Consider the following 24,777-nt stretch of genomic DNA (forward strand, 5'->3'; position numbering starts at 1 on the left):
TTGGAAGGCTGGCAGTCGGTGTTCACCTCAGAGGAGGATGTTTACAGACAATAGACGCCATGCATCCAGCGTATGACCCTCTATCATACATACTTCTGCTACCCTGCGGCTCCCAGGGGTACCACACTGAGTTAGCAGGGATAAAGCCAACATCTTTCTACCGCTACCATCTCCAAGTACGTGATCCTACTCATCACTTCAATCTACTACTTCGTGGTGGAAAGTTGACACAGCAGTACGTATGTGACATAATGGCAAAAATTGAGTCGCACCGTTTGAATTGGATTCGCTGCAACCAGAAGTCAATTAAGGCAGAAAAGTATAAGATCATCGTTGATGGGTTGAACAGTGACGCTGAGGTGCTACCTGGACGCCTCACCATTCTGCCGCCATCAATTTATGGGTCACCACATTGGTATGCCAAAGAGTTTCAGGATGCAATGGCTTTGGTCCGAGTCAAGGGAAAACCTGACTTTTTCCTAACATTCACCTGCAACTCAAAGTGGCCAGAAATTAAACAATCATTTTTTGAGGGTCAGTCAGCCAATGAAAGACCTGATATCATCGCCCGGGTGTTTCATATGAAGGTGGAAGCACTCAAAGCAGACCTCCTCAAGAATGATATCTTGGGGCATGTGGACGCTTATGTGATGGTGAAGGAAACGCAAAAGCGTCACCTTCCCCATATACACATGCTCCTGACCATGGTACCTCACGACAAGCCCAGAACACCAGCAGATGTCGATCGCGTGGTCTCTGCTGAGATTCCTGACAAATGCACAAATCCGGAACTACACCGTATGGTGACATCACACATGATTCACGGCCCATGTGGGGAATGGAACATCTCGAGCCCTTGCATGGCAGACTGGAAGTGCACAAAGGATTATCCCAAAGCCCTACGAGAAACGACAAGCTTCTCTGATGACTCCTATCCCCTGTACAGAAGACGGTTCTGGCATGCGGTTTGAAAGTTTTTTGTTTTGTTTTGTTTGCACCTACGGGCACGCACTAGTATGTATGGAGGGAGGCACTCCTGCAATGGTGGAATCCTTTCTCATTAAGTGCCCAAGTTTTCCTTTTCATACACTCAAGGAAACGATGATGCGATGAGACGATTTGAGCAAACTGCTTGTGGAGGATGAACTAAGCAAAATTCAAAAGCACAAGCATCTTTCTCAAGGTGCAATGATGAAATACACAGCTGCTCGATAACAGCCACTTCAGCACTTTTCCAAGCCAGCTAATATATAATTTAAAGTATAAAGTTAACCAGAATATAAAAGCTATTTAATCATGTAACTAAATAGTTCGTCAATTTATAGAACACAAGGAAAATGAATATTCCCAACAGGATCTTCTCAATTATGGCATGTCACATGGCTTTTAATCAGCATGATGATATTGACAGAATGTCTTCATTTTACCAGACCGGTTACAACTAAAAATGGTTCACGAAGAGGTCCAAAATGCTTTAAGAGAACAGAAAAGGTTGTGAATAGTTTCCCTACATGTTTTCACATTCGAAGTTGCTTCTAATAAGAACCAGTTGCTTCAATAAGCTGTAAACTTATACTAATTTAAGGTTAAATATAAACAGAAGGCAAAAACATTCAAATATTAAATAATTGCTGTTCAATTTTACAAAGCTCAACATTCTGATGCGAAAGCGAACCCCACGATCTCCTCTTACAGACCTTATAAACAAAGACTTACAAACAGAGACAGGAGGAGATAACATCTTATGCCTTTTGCAAGAGCAGCTGCATTTACAGAAAACAGAGGGTTCTTAATTCAAAGCTTGACAATTACAGGCATACAACAGAAAAACCAAGCAATTAATATCAGATATATATATATATATATATATATATATATATATATATATATATATATATATATATATATATATATATATATATATATATATATATATATTGTTACGGTTGTGGAAATTCGCAAACCACCATTCAGGTTCCCCAGAGATCAGTTATTTCAATAAGTGTGTGTTCCAGGTTAGATTTCCCCACCGATGTATAAAGGGATTTATTCATGTGCCGGGCTGTGAATCTTTGAGTTAGCCGTTATTCTGTTCTATCTTTTATTTCAAACAAACAACATCTCTACAACCACGCCATCCCCACCACAACACCATCAACTCTACAACCACGCCATCTCCACAAACAACGCCAAAGGAGCCACATTCTCCACGACCATTACAAAAAGTATGCACAGAAACAAAGGAAAACCCGATCACTCCTAGGATTCCCCCCGCGCGCCAGGTTGGGGTGGGTCCCTCAGAACGGGTAAACAAGGATGACCGTTACAAAAAGGATGCTCAGAAAAAAAGCAAGTACCAACTCCCACCCCAATGGACTTTCCCCGCGCGCCGGGAAGGGGGTAGGGAAGCGCATCGGAGCAAATAAAAGACGGAGAGAAACCGAGCCTAGCGGATTTGTCGGGGAGGGAGAGAGGAGTTGGAGTGGAGTTGTGGAGTCTTGGAGCAGCCAGCGGAGTCTGAAGTGGAGAGTCGGGCACGTCGCCAGGCCCGACCAACCAAGCCGCCATTCAAGCCGCTCGCCCGGCTGCTCGAGCCACTAAACTGCTCAAGCGACTGGCGCATTGGCAGCGTAAGAGACAGGACCGAGATGCCAAGGGTCGCCGAGCGAAGACCGAGTCGCCACTAAGGGACGGCCAGGTAACCGGCCTGGCCTCTCGGTGCCTTCTGGTCATCCCGGCTCTGAGAACATTAAAGGCTTGAGAGCCCGTTTCTTTTCCCTGGGTTTTGTGTGGAAGTCTGTGGGCCTTGTCTTAAGAAGTAGTGAATTGTGTAAGTGCCTGTATATCTTGCATTTCTTATACTCGGATGTAGGGTTTTCTCGTGTCATGTCCCCATCCCCCCATTGATTGCTTATGTGCTTGTTCAAATAAATGTCCCCCATTGTTGAACGTGAACCTGCTCGTCGTATCATTTCATCACATTGACTGCCATGGTGCGTTCGGAGAATTAGCTGGCTATGAAGGCCGATAAACGTGATCATTTATCCGACGGGATTTGGCGATTTAAAACCGCTCGGCTTCGCACACGGAACGAGCACGCTAAAGCGGCTCGTTTTTGTACAAGTCCCGCCGAGGTATAAACTCTCGGTATTTCTGTCCGCACGCATAGTTAGGTAAATCGACAATTCGGCAATCGACCCTGTAGCGTGTGGACAGAGTATTGACTAGTTTATGATGTGTTAAGGCATCCGTGGCTGGGTTCCGGGGTTGGTCTGGAAAGCCACGACTGGATTGCGGCTTTCGGTGGGCGCACGACCGCGATTTGGCTGAAACGGTCATCCGCACGCGGCGGAAATCTACAACAAATATATATATATATATATTGAAACGCAAAAGAAACTTACCACCTTTTAAACCAGGGGTTCCCAACCTTTTTTTTTACTGGGGTACCATTTCACATGTTTGTGGTCCCACCGAGTACCACTGTACCAAAATTCACCTAAAATAGTGTTTATTTGCGATACAGATACGACAATGGGGAGTTAAACAATACTAACAATGCACAACTATGACATTGAGCAATTTGGTCTGAACAAAAGAATGATACAGTAAGTACCTATTTGATTGTGTAAAATGTCCAGTCAATGGGATGGTTGAGCCTGCTTCTTGCTCACAAGCAGGTCGATGTCAGGCTTTGTTTTGGATAAAGCGCACCGAACATCATGTTCAACATCCAATAGGGATCTTTCTTTTGTTTTTAGAATAACGACTAATGAGAACCCAGCTTCACACAGCCATGTAGATGGGACTACTATGAGCGAATGAACAGCCAGGGCAGCTAGCTTAGGGTGAGACCCCAACATTCCACACCAGAGGTCCGCAAGATTCATCTCGTCAAACTGATCTCGGGCTGTGGAGTCGTTCTGGAGATCAATCAAGCTTTCCTGTAGTCCTGTTCCAGGTGGCAAATCCAATGCATTCATGTGAAATGGGTTGCGAATCATTTTCAGATCCAGTTCCTTGAGATCCGAAAATAGGAATTTAATTCCTCATCCAAATAAGCGAGGTGATCTTTTACCAGTTGTATGAACTCCCTTGGAGGATTCTTTTCACGCTTCTGAAGAATACCGGCCGTGCAAGAAAACATGACCACCACTCCCGCTTCGACATTCGTCTTCCACAGACGGAGTTTTTCCTGAAATCCCTTGACCTTGTCTATGAAGTCAATGATAGTCGCGCCAGTCCCCTGAAGACACTTGTTCAGGGCGTTTAACTGAGAGAAAATGTCGACCAAATAAGCCAGGTGCAATGCCCAGTCGGGGCCGTTCAAAGCAGTGACGAAATCGACAGTCTTTGGTTTTTCATCGTTTTCGAAGAATTCACGAAGCTCAGCTCGCAGTTCAAACACGTGCTCCGCCATATTTCCACGGGATAACCATCTCACCTCAGTGTGGAATAAGAGAACTTTATGGTCGGAGTCGAAATCGTCGCAAAGTGTCTTGAAAAGTCGCGAATTGAGAGCCTGGGATTTCACATGGTTCACAATTTTGATCATGGTTGAGAGAACGTCAGTCAATGGCTTGGGGAGCGCCTTGGCTGCGAGTGCGTGGCGGTGGATCGTACAGTGTAGACCGCGCACTTCAGGAGCAACTGCCTTCACGAGCGTTTGGAAACCTGATCTGCACCCCAACATAGCTGGAGCACCATCTGTGGTACGGCCTTTCAGATCAACCCATGACTGCCCAACTTGATCAAAGACGGAAGACACCTCTTCGAAAATGTCCTTTGCTTTCGTTGTGGTTTTAAGTGGGTGGAAAAATAGTATTTCATCCTTGAACTTGGCTTTATGCACGTTCCGAACGAACGCTAACAGTTGGGCACAATTTGCCACGTCAGTTGACTCATCCAATTGCATAGAAAATCCGCATGGAGATGCCTTGATTTCTGCCACCACCTGGTCACGAATATTGGTTGACATTTCTTCAATGCACCTTTGAACTGTGTTGTTTGACAATGAAAGAGAATTGAGCTTCTTGGCGCTTTGTTCTCCCAGCATGAGACATACGATATCCTTTGTGGCGGGAAGGATGAGGCTTTCACCAATGGTGTGAGGTTTTTTTCTGTTCTGCAATTCGCAGTGCAACCAAGTAGGATGCCTTTACGGCTGCCGTGGACTGCTGTTGAAAATTTCCGCTGCCATCGAAGCGTGCTCTTTTCATGGTATTTTCCTTCCGACGAAAAAAAATCATGGTCCTTGTTGCTGTATTCAGGATGAACAGAATCAAAATGGCGCTTCAATAGACTTGGCTTCATAGATTGATTGCCGAGAACTTTTCCACAAATCACACACTGTGGAGCTTCGAATTCACCTTTTTGGATGGAAGTGAAGCCTAATTTGAGATAACTCTCCGAATATTTTCGCATTGACATGATGCTGGTGAACGATAACGGTAACAATAAGCCGGGCAATAAGCAATGATGACAGTGTGGCGTGTAGAGACAAAACGAATAATAAGACTTGTGCACAATGGCCGATAACAAACAGCTGTCAGTGTACAGCCGCTTTCGATATAAATTTAATTATTGTGCACAAGCTGCATGAGAGAAGTAAAATAACAACTGCGTTAAAAAAAAAAGCACGCTGCCGCGTACCACCGAGAAAGTCCAAATGTACCACAGGTTGGGAACCCCTGTTTTAAACCTTCAAATATCAACAATAACACTGCGTGTAGTAAATGTGTGAACTTATTTGTGGACAAAAGTGTCCTCACTGTCAGACAAAACGGTCACGGATGGTCACTTGAACCTTCAATCATCACTTCATAGCACAGCTGTTGAACAGCCGTTTTGACTGTCAGTGATTAGCCAAGGGGTACGGGATTATTTTAATGAGCTGCACATCATGTCTTGATATTGGCTATAAAAAGACCAGTGCAAAATGGGCATTTCAATCAACATGCCACGATTGTCAAGGGATCAACGGCAGTGTGCCTTGGGCATACTGCAAGGCGGATTGAGCTACCGTGAGGTGGCACGTCGCCTTGGCTGTTCACACCAGACGATAATCGGCCCTGGTGGACAGAGATACCCTCCACAACTCTGCAGATGACAGACCTCGATCAGGGAGGCCAATAGTCACCACTGCAAGGCAGGACAGGCAGATGGTCCTAAGTCAGGTGGCTTCAGACATTGAGGACTGAGTGGGACAGAATCCAGCAGCAATCCATCGAAAGACTGGTCGGCAGTATGCGCCGACGATGCACTGCCTGTATCCAAAACAATGGTGACCACACGCTATTGAAAGGGGACTGACATTGCACCCTGTGCTGTTCTGTACTGTAGAACAAACTTATGAGATGGTGTATCTTGGTCAAAAACTTGACATGTCATCAATAAAATGCCAATGTTTCAATTAGCAATTGTTGGTTTGTTTTATTTTGAACTGTTACAATTTTATTACATTTCAAACAAGTGGTAAGTTTCTTTTGCGTTTCAGTATATATATATATATATATATATATATATATATATATGTATATTTATATATATTTATATATATATATATATATATATATATATATATATATATATATATATATATATTTATATATTTATATATATAGATAGTAGACGAGGCGTAAGTCGTCACCATCGGGACCGAGAAAAAAGTGACGACTTAGAAATGTGACGACTTACGTGTATGCGAACATTCATGATGACTGTGGGGTGAAGGATGAAGTTGCGCGTGGCCTGGACACATATGTGTGAGAGCCGGCTATTGTACCAAAAGGAAAACACAATCCTCGGGCCATAGGTGGGGGTGAGTTGGTGAGTTGGAAAGTGATCAAGCAAAGATGGAATTCATGAATCAGTTTATCAAAAGTAAAGATAATGAACAACTCTGTAAGACAACTCGTATACCATCGGTGATGGTATGGTGACAAATTACATGACACACAGTCATCGTGGTGTTGATTACCACTCAATGCCTATGTGTAAGTGAGTGCGGTAATGTACAAAACAAGCCAATATAAAACCATGATCGGACTTCAACACTAAGCTCGATCGATCCTTTACTTCTTCGCGAAGTAATCCGTTATGTGTGACTGCCTCAAACTCTTGGGCATCTGGTGCATGAGAAAGGATTCAAACCGCTCATTGTATTCCATTCATGTTGGCTGGGCAATCGTCCACCGAAAGACAGTATCGGCCGAATATTTGGCCGAATCGGCCGAAAACGAATATTTGGCTGAGCCGACATTTGCCGAAACCAGATGATGAGCACGTCATCGACATCTTCAAAGGACACGCATTTCACACTTCCCACCGGCCTCACGATCTTCTCCACTTGTCCAAATATCTTGCCCTTATTCTTCAAGATATCGTTCAATGTCTGCCGTTTGATGTCCAACTTCTCAGCTATGTCTCTTTTCTTCATCAGTGGATTTGCCTCGCAAAACTGGATAATGTCGTATTTTTCTTGGTAGGTTTTAGTTGTAAGCTTACGCTTAGTCGCCATTGTCCTGCCTACAGTGCGATCAACGTGTGTACGCAGTTATAAATAGCCTATCACTGGCGGTGTACACCAATGAGCGAGCAACACGATTCCATGAAATCGGGCTTCTCATGAGGCAGCAGTTCCGTGTGACGAGTTAGGAGTGGTAATTTACTTGAGTTTCCATTACGTGGGAATGGACAACATCTGACGACTTAGACGAAGTGATGACTAAGAGATGACGACTTACAGAGGGATGACCCTTTATTCAAAAGGATTTAACATGAGATAAATTCGGGACTTTTTGACGCTGCCGACTTAGGCGAAGTGACGAGTTACACGCTGCCGACTTACACCTAGTCTACTGTATATATATATATATATATATATATATATATATATATATATATATATATATATATATATATATATATATATATATATATATATATATATATATATATATATATATATATAATGAGTATATAAAAACACATGGAATATTTTCAAAAACAAAATGTTTCACAGGCTTCGTCAATTTAATTAATATACTGCGTTTGGACCTTAATTTTTTTAACTGTTTACAATCTTTACAATGCTTTTGATTGGAAAAAAAACACTTACACACAGTGGAGGCCCATTCACGCCCGGATGATAGAATGCGCAGTTGCTTTCGTAGCGACAGTGGCCTTTCAAAATGAAGTGCCTGCAGATGGGTCGGTTGGACATGTCTGCATCAAGAAGGATAGGAGAGGAGGGATGAAAATCAATAGAAATTGGAGACGTGAAGGGGGGGGGGAGGGGAGGGCACGGAGTGAAGATGGTTGAAAAATATTTATAAATAAATCAATAAAACATAGCACATTTGTTGCAACAACAAAAGACCAGGTCACGATCCTAACTGTTTACAGATAAAACAAGATCTCATGTATTTCTTCTACCTGTCTATCGACATATCAACAATAACGTTCACAAGGAACAGGGAAGACAAGTTCTTCACTGTATTTACAGAAACATTATTTTGCATGACAAATAATCCGAGCGGTGTCCATAAATTGACGACACTTTCCAATTACTTTCTGGCACTCTGAAAGAACAACAGCACCCAGGTAAGCCCTGCCAAGGTGTGGAAATGGCAGTCTCCAAAGTTTGAAGACAAATCTCTTGCCAGTTGAGACCAATTGCGTAGGACACACAGCTAAGCTTTGACACCAAAATACCAGCCCCAACCATCACACCAGTTAGTTCTGCCTTACCTGAAAAAGAGTCTTTCAACCTTGCCAAATCTGCACCCACTGTCTTTGCAGAAGGAGTGTCTGATGATCTGTCTGGTCTACTTCCTGGATAAACCTCCTGAAGTTGAATCCCTCAAACGTTAGGGCTTCACCTTCAGCCACGATATCTTTTCGGCAAAACCACATATAGCTTCCTTCCAAAGCAAGCCACCGACTGGGCATTGTCTATCGCACCAAGTCTTTTCTGAACAAATCCAAACATCGAATAACTTACAAAACCCTCAACAACAGGTCGATACAGCACTGCTCTTCCCTTTGGAGTGGTCCTCCTGCCTCTTACCTCTTCATTCTGTGGAAACTAAGACCTTCAAAATATTTGGCATTTTCCCATGATAAAGCCAAATCTCTGGGCCTATAACTCTATGATCAGAGAGGATGGTGACCTTGCTGTCTAACACCTCATTTCTACCACCTCCTCACTTTGCAGCTGTCAAAAATGTGAAGAAAAACTCCGTGCTGTCTTCATTCTTATGGAAAACTCCAAAGGAAGTGACCAATCGCATGATAGTTGTGCATGAGCATCAACTTGGGAGTCCCGAATGAAATAATGCACAACCTCTCGCAAGAGCTGAAAGCGCAATGTAACCAAAAATAATAAGATAGAGAGTTTACAAACAGATTCACTACCTTGAGAATTGCCCGAAGGACGGCCTTGTCCACGATAACCACGGCCGCAACCTCTCATGCAATGTCCCTGCGGAATGTTTGGAGGCGTCCCCTGACCCCGATCCCTTAGGCCAGGCTCGTCCCAGTACTTGTCCACTGAGGGAGGTGGCGGTGGTGGAGGTGGCGGTCCCATCATCCTGGGGGGTCCTGTGATGCCAAAAGTATCAGGAGCAGTGTTGATTTTCACATTATAGGTGGAAAGACATAAAAAGCATTTGAAGCAAAAATATCTTAATTTCACTGCTGCAATGGAGTCATTATGATAGCAAAAGTACAACCATCATGCTACCATTTGAAGACCTCATGACTCGATCATTATTCTTAGTTGTAAGCTCTCCCACTCAAAAATGAAAGAAAACACGAAATATGCGTTTTTCCGCTCTAAATTAAGGGCAACGCAAATATTTTTTTGTATACCAAGTTGAGGCTCGTATAAGAGCTGATACACAGAAACATATAACAAGACAGGAGACAAGAGGGGGGCAGGGGGGGAGATGGAGGCACAAAATAGTGGGGAACAAAGACAATGGGATATCTGTGGAAGGAAGAGGGATGGGGTAGGTTACACAGGGTAACAAGATGGTACGACAGGAACCTTCAGGAAGGAAAACATGGAATTTGAAGGAGGTGGGTTTGGGGTGGAAATTTTAGAGCATTATCTGCTTGTACTTCAATACCGATGAGCTGCCGGTACTCTAATTCAAAAATGTAATGGGCCCGGTATGCTTTCCTGGATCAGGCATTGCATGGCGGAGGTATGCGCTCTGCTGAGTGCACTTCTAGTTTCACGATGTGGTCCACAGGTTACCTGGGAATGGTGGCCGGTGTCCAGGGGGATAAGGCATCATATGTCCACCATGTGGCGTCGGGAAGGGCATCCCATTCTGGGGCATCACAGGCAGGCCGGGCTGTGCGTGTCCTGGAGCTGGAGGCATGCCAGGATTCATCACTGGCAGATAAGATGAAAACATTATGATTACACTCCAGCAGCCAGGCGCAACATCCAAGTTCAATCCAAAAATAATGGCCACGTAGATGGATACAGGATATTGCAATGTGCTTCACGGAAATGAAAAGGTACCTGGGGGTGGAGGTCCTTGATGTCGAGGTGCCAACACCCGCTTTATTCTCTCGCCAAGCTCTGGATGCCAAATCATCTCCTTCGACAGCTGCCCACCCCAATTACTCTGCAGGCAAAAGGTCAACTCAGTCAAGAATACTTGATATTTCAGAATGTCCTTTCCCCAATCAGGGAAATTACTAACATCTTGATCAATTCCATTGATGAGATATAACAGGAACTGTAAATACTGCTCACCAGACAACTCACAATGATGGTCGATAACAGTTCCTGGACATTATTGAGTGGAGCACCGGCTGCAACCTACTGTGAAACTGGCTGGTGCTGAGAAAGTACAACTGGCTGGCTATACACTAGGTTGTGCTGGTTCAGCTGCTACATTGGATTGTGACCCTACCAGAATAAGGAGGAGTGTGGTGAACAAGCAGCCATAAGTACAATAAACACAGCAATCTAATTCCTCGTTGTCCGTTTCTCTTTAAGTAAGAGAGCACACATAACTCGGTTACATTTCATGGTGTCAGATGTGGGATACGTAACAGTGTGATCTTATTTATTTAAGATGGCAGAACTGGAGTAAGAGGGCAGTGGTTGAAAGCAAGATGGCTGACGAGAAGATTTAGGAGCTGGAAGCACAACTACAAGAGCTTCGGATATGGAAAGACAGCATGGTTCCGCCACTGCCAGTATAGCAGGCTCCATTCCCAATTATTAATGTAAAGGCACCTTCCAGGAAGAAATTAAGATCATTTTCTCGTAAAGCAGCTGAAAGTGTGTCGGATTGGGTTGAAGATGAGAGAGGAGTTATTCTCGGCATGGAATCTGGTGATGCCGCCTGGTTTCTTTTGCGTAATTTAGGAGTTGCATGCGAAGAAGTTAAGTTTTCAGCAACGGGGAATACCCCGTTTTACTTGAGGTTTGGCCGAGACGCTCGTCTTCCACTGCACCTAGCTTTAGGCCGAAATGAAAATGATAGTGTGGACAACTGGGTCGAATGGCATCAGCAGCAGTTAAGAGAGGCTTACAAAAAGGCTGAGGAGCGCCTTGAGCTGGATCATGAAAAGAGGAAGATTGAAGTTCAGACATTCTATTTGGGCAGCACGTTTCCCTCAGGAGCCATTGTTGCGGGCGACACAAGATTCAAGATGCTTTCAAGGTGAATGGTCGTCAAGGAGACCGACATATGGTGGAGCCAGCTGATGTAACCTCAGCAATGCAGAAGGTTGTCAGACGTGCTGAACTTGAAGTCTGTGAGAATCCAGTGGATGGTCAAACCATGCATGTCTCAAGGAAGATCCAGCCGTATGATCCAAAAGTTGTTGAGACACCACTTTCTGAAAGCAATGACTGACGATGATGATGAGCATTACCTAGAGATTGAGTGGAAGACTCAAGCCGTTGCACCGGCAACTACTGGACCACCCAACAGGTTGTGAGGTCACAGCGACAGAATGTGGGCAGACACAGCAATCGCACAAACTTCCCACGTTCTGCAATTCCAGGTCATTAGGCATTGTGCATGCCGAGGATGGCAGGCTCAAGCATGGGGAGTATGTGGCCAGGTGAAGAATAGTCCTGGTCATTTTGGGGGCACGTGACTCGCATTGTTGTTGTTGTTGTTGTTGTCGGTGTGTGGAGGGGTTGTGAAATGAATGCGAGGGAAAAACCTTCGGAGTGTAGGCTTTATTTCACTTGATTGAAGCCGCTTCTACAGACACATCAGGGAATACATGTGCAGCAAGAAATACATGTGCAGCAAGGAGTACATGTGCAGCAAGGTATACACGTGCAGTCGATCACCGCAAAATAAATCAGCAATTAGCACGGAGTCCGGTATACTCTCAATTCTTACCATTCAACGAGCACCAAGTGAACCACCGCCATAAATGACAATGCCCCAGGGACAATCCCACCGACCGCACGGAATCTCGGTTTTATCTGTCCCGTGCGCGAGCCGCGCGACACGTGATCACGCATCACATCCTTCAATTCATCACATTCTCCTCGTCTTTAAAATGTAACTAGAGGCTCAACTAACGCACCATGATTACTTCAACGCTATAAGAGTATACATTTCAAGCAGCGCGAACTATTTAAACTACAGAAGCATACATTCCAAGCAGTGAGGATTATTTTGAGTTATAGGAGCATGGTAAGGTGCCATCGAGGGATGCCGATAATCCCCTTTACAGATCGAGTCGGCGAGGGGGTTTTATACGTCGTCCTCTCCGGGAGTAAATGGTGGTTTCACTTGAGGGAGGCTTCCGATCCTCTTGGGGAGCCTCGACTTGTGCCGGGGATGACTGCTCGATCGCTCTCGGGTGGAACGCGGCAGCTCCGTCGCCACCATTCCGGGGTGGAGTTCCTGGGGGGGAAACACCTGGGGAGGGAATGTCAGAGGGAGGAGTACCAGATGGAGGAGTACCTGCAGGAGGAGTACCTGCGGGAGCCAGATGGCGAACCGACACAGTGGTCTCCCTGCCATCAGGAAGTCTAACATGAGCATACTCAGGATTAGCATCGATGAGTTCGACCTCCTCCACCATTGGTTCACACTTGCTTTGTCGTACCGGGCGCTTCATGAACACTGTTCCGGGATAGGTTAGCCAGTTGGGCACCGATTGGCCGTCAACATAACGTCGTTGGTGAGTAAACATTCGTTCGTGAGGAGTTGCATTGGTGGACGTACAGAGCAAAGAGCGTATGGAATTCAGAGCGTCGAGTAGGGTAACCTCCCACCGCTCGGGCCCAGTCCTCTCGATTTCAGCGCCAGGGTTACGGCTTTCCAAATGACTCCATTATACCGTTCCACCTGCCTATTACCCTGTGGGTTGTAACCCGTCGTTCGACTAGTTGCTATGCCGTGCTCAAATAGGAACTGTTTTAGCCCGGCCGACATGAAACACGGTCCTCTGTCTCAATGTATGTATGAAGGTTTCCCAAACATGGCGAAGAGGTCAGAGAGACATTTCACGACAGTGCCCAAGGTCATATCCGAGCACGGAAATGCGAATGGGAACCTTGAGTATTCATCAACAACAGTGAATATGTATCTGTTGTCTGTCTCGGTCGGCAGGGGCCCTTTGAAGTCGATATTTAGTCTCTCGAAGGGAGAAGTGGCCTTGATCAATCTGCCAGGAGCGGCGCCATAGAATCTGGGTTTTAGTTCAGCACAAGCAGGGCAAGAAGCATTCATTTGTTTAATATCTTCGATAGAATAGGGAAGGTTTTGTCTGCGCACAAAATGTGCCATTCTGGTTACCCCCGGGTGGCACAGAGACCCATGAAGGTCTTGCAGAGCCCGACTGATTGTCGCCGAACAGTAGACCCGAGAGAAGGTGTCTGTGGCAGGGTTTTCCCTCCCGGGCCGATAAACAATGTCGTAACTATAACAAGATAGATCTATCCGCCATCTCATTATTTTCTCGTTCTTAATTTTCCCGTTATTTTTCCCATCAAACATGAAGGCAACGGATCGCTGGTCCGTGACAAGTGTGAAGTGATTGCCCAGTAAATAATGCCTCCATTTCCGTAGGGCTTCGACAATAGCGTACACTTCCTTCTCTATTGCCGAGTGTCTCTGCTCACTTCCTGAGAGAGTTCTCGAGAAGAACGCGACGGCTCGTCCGGACTGATTGAGCGTCGCGGCGATCGCGTGATTGGAAGCATCCGTTTCCACCACGAACGGCACCGAGCTGTCGATCGATAATACCACGGAATTACCGATATCATCTTTGAGGCTGTGGAAAGCTTTTACAACAGCGACATCTGGTGGGAAGTTTTTGCAATGCACTAGGGGATGTATTTTTTCAGAGTATTGGGGGATCCATCTCGCGTAGTAAGCGAACATCCCGATCACCCGACGCATTGTCTGCAGGTCCTGAGGTGGGGGTAGCTCACGAAGTGGGCGCAATCGTTCAGGATCGGGCTTTATCATGCCGTCGGCTATTGTGTAGCCGAGAAGATTAATTGACCTTGCCGAGAATACGCATTTCTCGTAGTTGATGGTCAGATTATATTTTCTAGCAATGCTCAAGAATCTGTCCAGATTCACATCATGTTCCCCCCGATCTTTACCGCACACCGTGACATTGTCCACGTAAACAAAAGTGTCTTTGAGGTTTTCATCCGAGATGATGTCGTCCATAACTCGTTGGAAGCAAGCTACTCCATAAGTGACACCGAACGGAATCCTCCTGAATTGATAGAGGCGTCTACCTGCCTGGAACGTGGTGTAAGGTTTGTCTTCCTCCCGAATGGGAATTTGATGATAGGCGCTTCGCAAATCGATGGTGCTGAATATTTTGTAATTGGCCACGCGTTCAACCATCTCGTCTATGCACGGCAAAGGGTAGGCATCGAGTTGGGTGAAGCGATTGACCGTTTGGGAGTAATCAACAACCATTCGTTTCTTATGGTTCTGGTTGGTGGTCACCAACACCTGCGCGCGCCATGGCGAATCGCTCGGTTCTATAATACCTTCTTCCAGTAATCGCTTGGTCTCAGAAGTGATGAAGTTCATATCGGCAGTGGTATATCGCCGCGATTTGATCGCTATCGGTTTACAGTCCGGCGACAAGTTAGCAAACAGCAGGGGGGACGATACCTCTGCGGTGGTCAGAGCATTTAGAATTAGACGAGGTTTGCTTCCTCCAAAGGGTATTTCGACGCTCGTGTGCTGCTTGAGGACATTATGATCCAGAATTACATCAGCGCATAAATCACCAAGCACCAGTACCCTTACATCCCGATGCGTGTACCCTTTTATGTCCAATTCAACATTGCAGTACCCTCGTACGCGGAACTGTAGTGATGTGGCGGCCATGCATACCGTATTGTCTGTCGGGTGGATCTTCCATTTCCTGCCCTTCACTTGCGAGCTGTTGACGAAACTTTCAGAGCTACCGGTATCAATCAGAGCCTCAGCCATATGCCCGTAAATTCGTACGTTGATGATAACTTTGGATAGATTCCCCGGTGAAGCTGCTGTTACTTTCTTTTGTGAGTAGAGAGCCGCAGAAGTGGGTTTATTTCTTCTAAGAGTAGATTTGCATACCCTGGCATAATGCTCTTTTAATGTGATGAATTGAAGGATGTGACGCGTGATCACATGTCGCGCGGCTCGCACACGGGGCAGATAAAACCGAGATTCCGCGCGGTCGGTGGGATTGTCCCTGGGGCATTGTCATTTATGGCGGTGGTTCACTTGGTGCTCGTTGAATGAAGTGGCTTCAATCAAGTGGAATAAATTGAAATGAATGCGAGGGAAAAACCTTCGGAGTGTAGGCTTTATTTCACTTGATTGAAGCCGCTTCTACAGACACATCAGGGAATACATGTGCAGCAAGAAATACATGTGCAGTAAGGTATACACGTGCAGCAAGGAGTACATGTGCAGCAAGGTATACACGTGCAGTCGATCACCGCAAAATAAATCAGCAATTAGCACGGAGTCCGGTATACTCTCATTTCTTACCATTCAACGAGCACCAAGTGAACCACCGCTGTAAATGACAATGCCCCAGGGACAATCCCAACGACCGCGCGGAATCTCGGTTTTATATGTCCCGTGCGCGAGCCGCGCGACACGTGATCACGCATCACATCCTTCAATTCATCACAGGTTGTTTTTCCCCTTGGGCCGGACGTTGTAATTGCTCATGGAGCACAGGGCTCGGTGGAGCATGTGTCTGGACTTCCGATGCATGGTTTTGGAGAAAGGAGCCATCTCGCGTGTGCTCGTCTTCAAGAATTGCATCGAGTTAGGAACGTCCACGTGGTCTCCGGAAGTTGCGTGACCGCACAGATGGAGAGGTCTCTCGGGTTTCCTTGTGGTCTTGGACCATTCGTCGTGAAGCTTTTTGGCCTCCGACTTGAAGGGGATGTACGGTCCCAGTCACACCATCGATCTGCAGACCCTGATCGGGATTTGTGTGGTGATGATAGCTCTGGTGACTGCTGCTGGTAGTTGTATGCACCGGGAATCGAGTTTGTTGCGGTTATGTGGATTGTTGTGGTTCAGACATCGATCCTCCACGCAAAGGATGGTTCACAACATGATGTGCCATCCGGGTGATACCAATGTCCTTTGGAGATGATTCAGCTGTTCTTAACACTGTATTGGTAAGGTAACCTTGTGGTTATACACGGGGTTGTGCTGGTTAAGCTGTTGCATTGGATTGTGACAGTAACCAGAATAACACAGTGTGTGTGGTGAATGGAAGGTCGTGACGTGTGATCACATGATGCCCGGCTCGAGCACAGAAGAGATAAAGCTGAGGGTCGGCTCGGCCGCGGGGTTTTGTCCCTGGGGCATTGGCATTGTATGTCGCTGGCTCACTTGGTGCTCATTGAATGGTGAGAACACTGATTGATATATAATACTGATTTATTTTGCGGTGATTAGTTGCGCGTGTGTACCTTACTGCTTGTACTCCATACTGCGTTTGTATTTCCTGGTGTGCCCGTAGAAGCGGCTCCAATCAAATGGAATAAAGCCTAAACTCTGAAGGTTCTTCTCTCGCTTTCATTACAATTTATTCCATTTAGTTTTCTCGGCTCTCTCAACCAACGATGGACAAGATCTACAAACCAGAGAGGTTCGACGCAGACCCAAACGCGACTGACGCAGAAATGAAATGGTCGCATTGGTTCTGTTCCTTCTCACACTATCTGACCATCATCGAAGAGGGAGCTGACAAATTTGCCGCTCTCGTGAATCATGTCTCGCCCAGCGTATACAGGCTCTTCTCGGAGTGCGACACTTACGAAGCAGCGATCGACGTGCTGCAGGCGCTCTACGTGAAGCGCAAGAACGAGGTATACATACGACATCTTCTCAACACACGCAAGCAAGCAGCCGGGGAGACAATTGATCAGTTCCTGCAAGCTCTGAATCAGCTGGGAAAAGACGGCAGCTTCCGGGCCGTAAGCGCCGAGGAACACCGAAAGGAAGCGACACGGGAGGCATTCATCCAAGGACTCAGATCAGCCCACATACAGCAACGCTTACTAGAGAAAGCGCAACCCACTCTTGACAAGGTAGTCGATCAGGCTCAGGCGATGGATACGGCACAGCAGCAATCTGAGTCATTTGGGACACCGATGCTGCTAATGAACGCTGCTACGATGGGAACCCAAGGAACCCCACTGGCACAGACACAGCCAGACATGAGGGATGGAGAAACACCCGAGGAGCCGGATACCCAGGCCACGTCAAACTCCTCAGCAACTGCTCCGGTTGGTAAATGCTTCTTTTGTGGGTACAAAAGGCACCCCCGTCAAAAATGCCCTGCCAGAGATGCCACATGCATGAATTGCGACAAGAAAGGGCATTATGCCAGGGTATGTAAATCTACTCTAAGGAGAAATAAACCCACTTCTGCGGCTCTCTACTCGCAAAATAAATTAACTGCAGCCTCCCCGGGGAATCTATCCAAGGCTATCATCAACGTACGAATTAACGGGCATATGGCTGAGGCACTGATTGATACCGGTAGCTCTGAAAGTTTCGTCAACAGCTCGCTAGTGAAGGGCAGGAAATGGAAGATCCACCCGACTGACAATACGGTATGCATGGCCGCCACCTCACTACAATCCCGCGTACGAGGGTACTGCAAAGTCGAATTGGACGTAAAAGGGTACACGCATCGGGATGTAAGGGTACTGGTGCTTCGTGATTTGTGCGCAGACGTAATTCTGGATCATAACGTCCTCAAGCAGCACACGAGCATCGAAATACCCAATGGAGGAAGCAAACCTCGTCTAATTTTAAATGCTTTGACCACCGCGGAGGTGACGTCCCCCCAGCTGTTCGCTAACCTGTCGCCGGTCTGCAAACCGATAGCGATCAAATCGCGGCGATATACCACTGCTGACATGAATTTCATCACTTCAGAAACCAAGCGATTACTGGAAGAAGGAATTATAGAACCGAGCGATTCGCCATGGCGCGCACAGGTGTTAGTAACCAGCAGTCAGAACCATAAGAAACGAATGGTTGTCGATTATTCCCAAACGGTCAATCGCTTTACCCAACTCGATGCCTACCCCCTGCCGCGCATAGATGAGATGGTCGAACGCGTGGCCAATTATAAGGTATTCAGCACCATCGACTTGCGAAGCGCCTATCACCAAATTCCCATCCGAGAGGAAGACAAACCTTACACCGCATTCCAGGCAGGGAGGCGCCTCTTCCAATTCAGGAGGATTCCATTCGGCGTCACGAATGGAGTAGCTTGCTTCCAACGAGTTATGGACAACATCCTCTCAGATGAAAACCTCAAAGACACTTTTGTTTACGTGGACAATGTCACAGTGTGCGGTAGGGATCAGGGGGAACATGATATGAATCTGGACAGATTCTTGAGCATTGCTAGAAAATATAATCTGACTCTCAACTATGAGAAATACGTATTCTCGGCAAGGTCAATTGACCTTCTCGGCTACACAATAGCCGACGGCACAATTAAGCCTGATCCTGAACGATTGCGCCCGCTCCGTGAGCTACCACCACCTCAGGACCTGCAGACGATGCGCCGGGTGATCGGCATGTTTGCTTACTATGCGAGATGGATTTTGCAATACTCCGAGAAAATACATCCCCTAGTGCATTGCAAAAACTTTCCACCAGATGCCGCTGTTGTGACAGCTTTCCACAACCTCAAAGACGATATCAGTAATTCCGTGGTTTTATCGATCGATAGCTCGGTGCCCTTTGTGGTGGAGACCGACGCTTCAGATCACGCCATAGCTGCTACGCTTAATCAGTCTGAGAGACCCGTCGTGTTCTTCTCGAGAACTCTCTCTGGAAGCGAGCAGAGACACTAAGCGATAGAGAAGGAAGCGTACGCCATCGTCGAAGCGCTGCGGAAATGGAGACATTATTTGCTGGGAAACCACTTCACGCTCGTTACGGACCAACGATCCGTGGCATTCATGTTTGATGGGAAAAATAACGGGAAAATTAAGAATGAAAAAATTATGAGATGGCGAATAGACCTAGCTTGCTATAGTTACGACATTGTTTACCTGCCCGGGAGGGAAAACCCTGCTGCAGACACCTTCTCGCGGGTCTACTGCTCGGCGGTAATCAGTCGGGCTTTGCAAGACCTGCATGTGTCTCTTTGCCACCCGGGGGTAACCAGAATGGCACATTTCGTACGCAGACAGAACCTGCCCTATTCTATTGAAGATATTAAACAAATGAATGCTTCATGCCCTGTTTGTGCTGAACTCAAACCCAGATTCTATGGTGCGGCTCCTGGCAGACTGATCAAGGCCACTTCTCCCTTCGAGAGACTAAACATTGACTTCAAAGGGCCCCTGCCGACCGAGACAGACAACAGATACATATTCACTGTTGTTGATGAGTATTCAAGGTTCCCTTTCGCGTTTCCGTGCTCGGATATGACCTCGGGCACTGTCGTGAAATGTCTGTCTGACCTCTTCGCTATGTTTGGGAAACCTTCGTACACACATTCAGACAGAGGGCCGTGTTTCATGTCGGCCGGGCTAAAACAGTTCCTATTAGAGCACGGCATAGCAACTAGTCGAACGACGGGTTACAACCCACAGGGTAATGGTCAGGTGGAACGTTATAATGGAGTTATTTGGAAAGCCGTAACTCTGGCGTTGAAATCAAGAGGACTGGGCCCCGAGCGGTGGGAGGTTACCCTTCTCGATGCTCTGAATTCCATACGCTCTCTGCTCTGCACGTCCACCAATGCGACTCCTCACGACCGAATGTTTACTCACCAGCGGTGTTATGTTGACGGCCAATCGGTGCCCAACTGGCTAACCCATCCCGGAACAGTGTTCATGAAACGCCCGGTACGACAAAGCAAGTATGAACCCATGGTGGAAGGGGTCGAGCTCATCGATACTAATCCAGAATACGCTCATATCAGGCTCCCAGATGGCAGGGAGACCACTGTGTCGGTTCGTCATTTGGCTCCCTCAGGTACTCCCCCCGCCGGTACACCACCATCTGGCACACCTCCCTCTGACATCCCCTCCCCAGATGTTTCTCCCCCAGGGACTCCACCCGAGAAGGGTGACGGCGGAGCTACCGCGTTCCACCCGGGGGCGATCGGGGAGTCATCTCCGGCACGAGTCGAGGCTCACCAAAAGGATCGGAAGCCTCCCTCAAGTGAAACCGCCATCTACTCCCGGAGAGGCCGGCGAATAATACCCCCTCGCCGACTCAATCTGTAAGGGGATTATCGGCATCCTCGATGCTCATGCTCCTATATGCTCGTTACATAATATATCGATGCTCATTACCATGCTCCTACAACTCACAATAATCCTCACTGCTTGGCATGTATGCTTCTGTAGTTTAGATAGTTCGCATTGCTTGAAATGTATACTCCTGTAGCGCTGAAGTAATCCTGGTGCGTTAGCTGGGCCTCTAGTTACATTTTAAAGGCGGGGAGAATGTGGTGAATTGAAGGTCGTGACGTGTGATCACATGACGCCCGGCTCGAGCACAGAAGAGATAAAGCTGAGGTTCGGCTCGGCCGCGGGGTTTTGTCCCTGGGGCATTACCGTTGTATGTCGCCGGCTCACTTGGTGCTCATTGAATGGTGAGAACACTGATTGATATATAATACTGATTTATTTTGCGGTGATTAGTTGCGCGTGTGTACCTTACTGCGCTTGTATTTCCTGATGTGCCCGTAGAAACGGCTCCAATCAAATGGAATAAAGCCTAAACTCTGAAGGTTCTTCTCTCGCTTTCATTACAGTGTGGTTAACAAGCAGCTGTTAGTTTAAAAAACACGGCAACCTAATTCATCGTTGTGCGTTTCTCTGTGAGGAGAGAACTCACACGTAACTCGGTTACACAAGAAAAAGGACAAACATGATTCCACAATTCCCAATCAAAACAATTATAAAAGCTGCACTGAGTCTGGGTACTGTACTGTACTGTACGTACTGTACGCTTTATCACGAACGTGCTGAAACGTGCACCGGTGTAAAAACACAAATAAAAAGACTGCACAGCAAAGGTAGAAGAAAAAACAACAACTGTAATGGGCTGAGAGAGGGTTCAAACACCATGAAGGGATGAAACGTGTGAAGAAAACTACTCACCATGTTGGAAACGGCGCGAAACTCCCGGATCTCGCGAGACTGCTTTGTTGTTGTTGTTGTTGTTTAAATGTTGTTTAAATACCATTGATAAATATCGATCGGATAGACATTTATCACAACCGCAAATCTTGAACCGCGTATCGAAACTCCTTAATCCTTGGAAATCCACATGGAATGAAATTCTAAAATTTCGATAAAATTGTTTCCTTCACAAAAGGATGGAATTTTGGGGGTTTATACCATTTTTAAATCGAGAGAACTCAAAATTTACTTTTCCCGCATCATTTACTTTGAAAACAGCACGAAGATCGATCGTTTCCAAAAAAAAAAAAACCCCCAAGATCGATTCTAACGAAATAAAATCTTTTTTTAGCCGCGTCTCGCGTAGCGAACGCCGCTCTGAGAGAGCTCAGCTTTCGCTTTCGCTTTCGCTTTCGCTTTCGCCTTCTTCTTCTTCTTCTTCTTCTTCTTCTTCTTCTTCTTCTTCTTCTTCTTCTTTTCTTCTTCTTCTTACAAAACCTTTATATTAGGACTCGGCTCTTTTATATATACGATCCGGATCTCCTTAAATACTAAACACATGTACACATCCTCACATAGACGGTGCCTGTTGGGTTCGGACATTTCCTTTAAAGTTTCGAAAAGTTCACGTTACTATTTAAAGATTATTTCATTTAATATATTGTAATTTCGTAAATTCATTATTTATTTCGTAAATACACTATGACGGGTCTCGCTATTGGCTTAATCAAGGCACGTGACGAAATATCTTTTTTTTTTTTTGTTTGTTTTTTTTTAGCCGACAAAACCTTGAGGACGCGGCTCTTGGATACATTTGTCCTTGTTTTTTTTTTTTTTTACACACTGCAAGCAAACAGCGATTGGCACAGGCAGACGACACGGAAGTGGGACATTAGACGGCGTGATGACGATTTTTTCGGACGTACTGTTGGAACGATCGTTGCACAGAATCAAAGGTCAGCACGTCCTGACGTGCGGCTTCAAGGTCGTCTTCACACGTCACCTGGAGTTGTAAACACCGACGAAGGGATGGATCAGTCTCACGAGCTCGAAATGGACTCCGAATTAAATTAAATAAAAACACGAACATAGAGAGCAGAGTGTAAAAACGGGCCAAACGTCCCTTCCAGCCTTCGATTCGCAGAAACGACACGTTGTGCGCACTTGGCTTATACACCGCACAAAGCAACCTCGAAGTCACACAAGTGTGAATACAGGAGATAAACGAAATGAATACGAGACGAGCCATGAGAAATAGAAACAAACCTCCGATGTCCCGGATCAACGCATCATCACAGTCAGAGTCCAATTTAATAATTCACACATAGCACCATGGAGATGCAAGGGGGAGGGAAGTGGGGTCAAAAAAACTCGTTACAAACACACAAAGTGATTAAAATGCATTTATTTTGCATTTCCAAACGTAACTTTATGGTACACAGAATGTAACCCGGTCCAGTGACATTACAAACTGTCCCTTCAGGTGACAGCAGCCATGAGCTTTCAATGACGGGGTGAAACAATCCCCTATTGTTAAATGTACATCACAGGAAGCCTTTTATACAAAGCGTACAGGGAGGAGGATTAACCTTTCAGAACCTGTTACTACCATGTAGGTACTCATACAGCATGGGGTACACGACCCTCCCCCAAAATTGGACGTTGAAAGTATCCAAAACCGACCACATTCAAATAGTTATCAATGGTTGTGTCATGAGCAATTTCAGACAGGAGACCGTCAAATATTATATCAACATCACAATCAGCATGACTCCCGTGACCATGACAACCTGCACTGATTTCCGTCTCCTGGCAAAAGCGGTGAGGGGGGGGGGCGGGTGGAGCGGTCGGAATGCATAAATTACAAAATTGGCGGGAAAAAAAATCACTCCCGGCAACTGCCAACCTCAGCAAAAAAAAAATATATATATATTTGGCGATAGGAATTAGGGATAGGCGAGGTGGGGAAGGACAGTCTCAATACGACTCGGCAATGAATGAAAACATGACAGGTGCACCTCCCACAATGCACACCCACCACTTCAAACTGGGACAGTTCACCATGCACAAGAGCCGACAGGGCTTCAAAGGCACCACACAGCTTTGTACAAAACGCTTTATTATCAAAAGTTGACTCCACCTCATGGTAGCCTTATATTATATTAATTATATAATACAATAAAATACATAAAACTGTACATCACCCAGTTACAAATCAACTACAGATGCTGGCAGTTTTTACATCAGTGATTCAAACATGCTGAAAGACAGCATAGTGTGTTCACAGGGATCCGGGTACCCCGACCGGCTTCGTCTTGCTCTCATAGTCCACAGGCACATGTGCAGAAGGCCGAGGATTATTACACACGACATGGCAGCCCATTGATCTGAAATGCTTTTAAAGCCAAGTTCTTCCGGTGAGGTCATCACCAACGATGCGTATCAAACGACACGTTTCAAGAATGAAGGCTTAAGTCGGTGAGGGCTACCATTAAGCCAACCAGCACCAGTTCAAAAGGTCTCCAAGGTCTTCCATTGTTGAGTTGTGGAATCCACATTCTACAGTACAGAGATCACAGTGTGACGGCGGTCTTCAAGTCCTCCATTCTTTTTCACCCCCTGAGTGCTGAGGGTCGTCATGGTTTGGTCGCTGACCCCAGGGGGGGCCGGGTAATGGCAGTGGAGGCCCGTTCACGCCCGGATGATAGAACGCACAGTTGCTCTCGTAACGACAGCCACCTTTCGCCATGAAGTGCCTGCAGATGGGTCGGTTGGACATGTCTGCATCGGGAAGGGTAGGAAAGGAGAGGTGACAAATCAGCAGAAGTTTGAGAAGTGAAGGGGGGGGGTGGCAAGAGCATGGGGTGTGGGTAGTAAAATACAAACAACCAAAAAAACATGGCGCATTTGTTGCAACAACAAATTTCCAGGTCAAGATCCGAACTGTGTACAGATAAAACAAGATCTCAAGTGTTTGTTCTACCTGTCTGCCGACAGATCAACAATAGCATTCACAAGGAACATGGAAGAGCAGTTCTTCATTGTATTTACAGAAACATTATTTCGCATGACAAATAATTATCCGAGGAGCGTCCATAAATCAACAAGTCCCAATTACTTTC

At 46.2% G+C, this 24,777-nt stretch overlaps 2 protein-coding genes across 11 annotated transcripts in view; both read right to left on the reverse strand.

Annotated features, from left to right (window-relative positions):
• The window catches only part of LOC147013184 (uncharacterized), a 68,697-nt gene extending 45,953 nt beyond the window's left edge, over positions 1-22,744 (reverse strand). For 2 of the 8 annotated variants that reach the window (XR_015051422.1, XR_015051421.1), the window contains exons 1-5: positions 21,635-22,115; positions 10,538-10,643; positions 10,265-10,405; positions 9,418-9,603; positions 8,120-8,226 (exon numbers count right to left, since the gene is read on the reverse strand). Coding sequence is in view for 6 of the 8 variants with exons in the window: in XM_085855803.1 (XP_085711929.1) it covers positions 8,120-8,226; positions 9,418-9,603; positions 10,265-10,405; positions 10,538-10,643; positions 21,635-21,637 (543 nt within the window). In the remaining 2 variants the exon portion in view is untranslated. Of the gene's footprint in view, positions 1-8,119; positions 8,227-9,417; positions 9,604-10,264; positions 10,406-10,537; positions 10,644-10,774; positions 12,918-21,634; positions 22,117-22,581 lie in introns of those variants that run through there. The other 6 variants (XM_085855802.1, XM_085855801.1, XM_085855803.1 and 3 more) reach the window with 6 other exon arrangements.
• A 301-nt stretch (positions 22,745-23,045) lies between these two features.
• PPP1R10 (protein phosphatase 1 regulatory subunit 10) overlaps positions 23,046-24,777 on the reverse strand; it is a 36,227-nt gene continuing 34,495 nt past the window's right edge. For all 3 annotated transcript variants that reach the window (XM_085855770.1, XM_085855769.1, XM_085855771.1), the window contains one exon: positions 23,046-24,436. In XM_085855770.1, coding sequence (XP_085711896.1) covers positions 24,249-24,436 — 188 coding nt within the window. In that variant the 3' untranslated portion in view covers positions 23,046-24,248. The remainder of the gene's footprint in view (positions 24,437-24,777) is intronic.

This window comes from Eptatretus burgeri, chromosome 14 (genome assembly GCF_056783735.1).
Source record: "Eptatretus burgeri isolate ZD-2024b chromosome 14, Ebu_testis_v1, whole genome shotgun sequence".
Classification (NCBI taxonomy): Eukaryota; Metazoa; Chordata; class Myxini; order Myxiniformes; family Myxinidae; genus Eptatretus; species Eptatretus burgeri.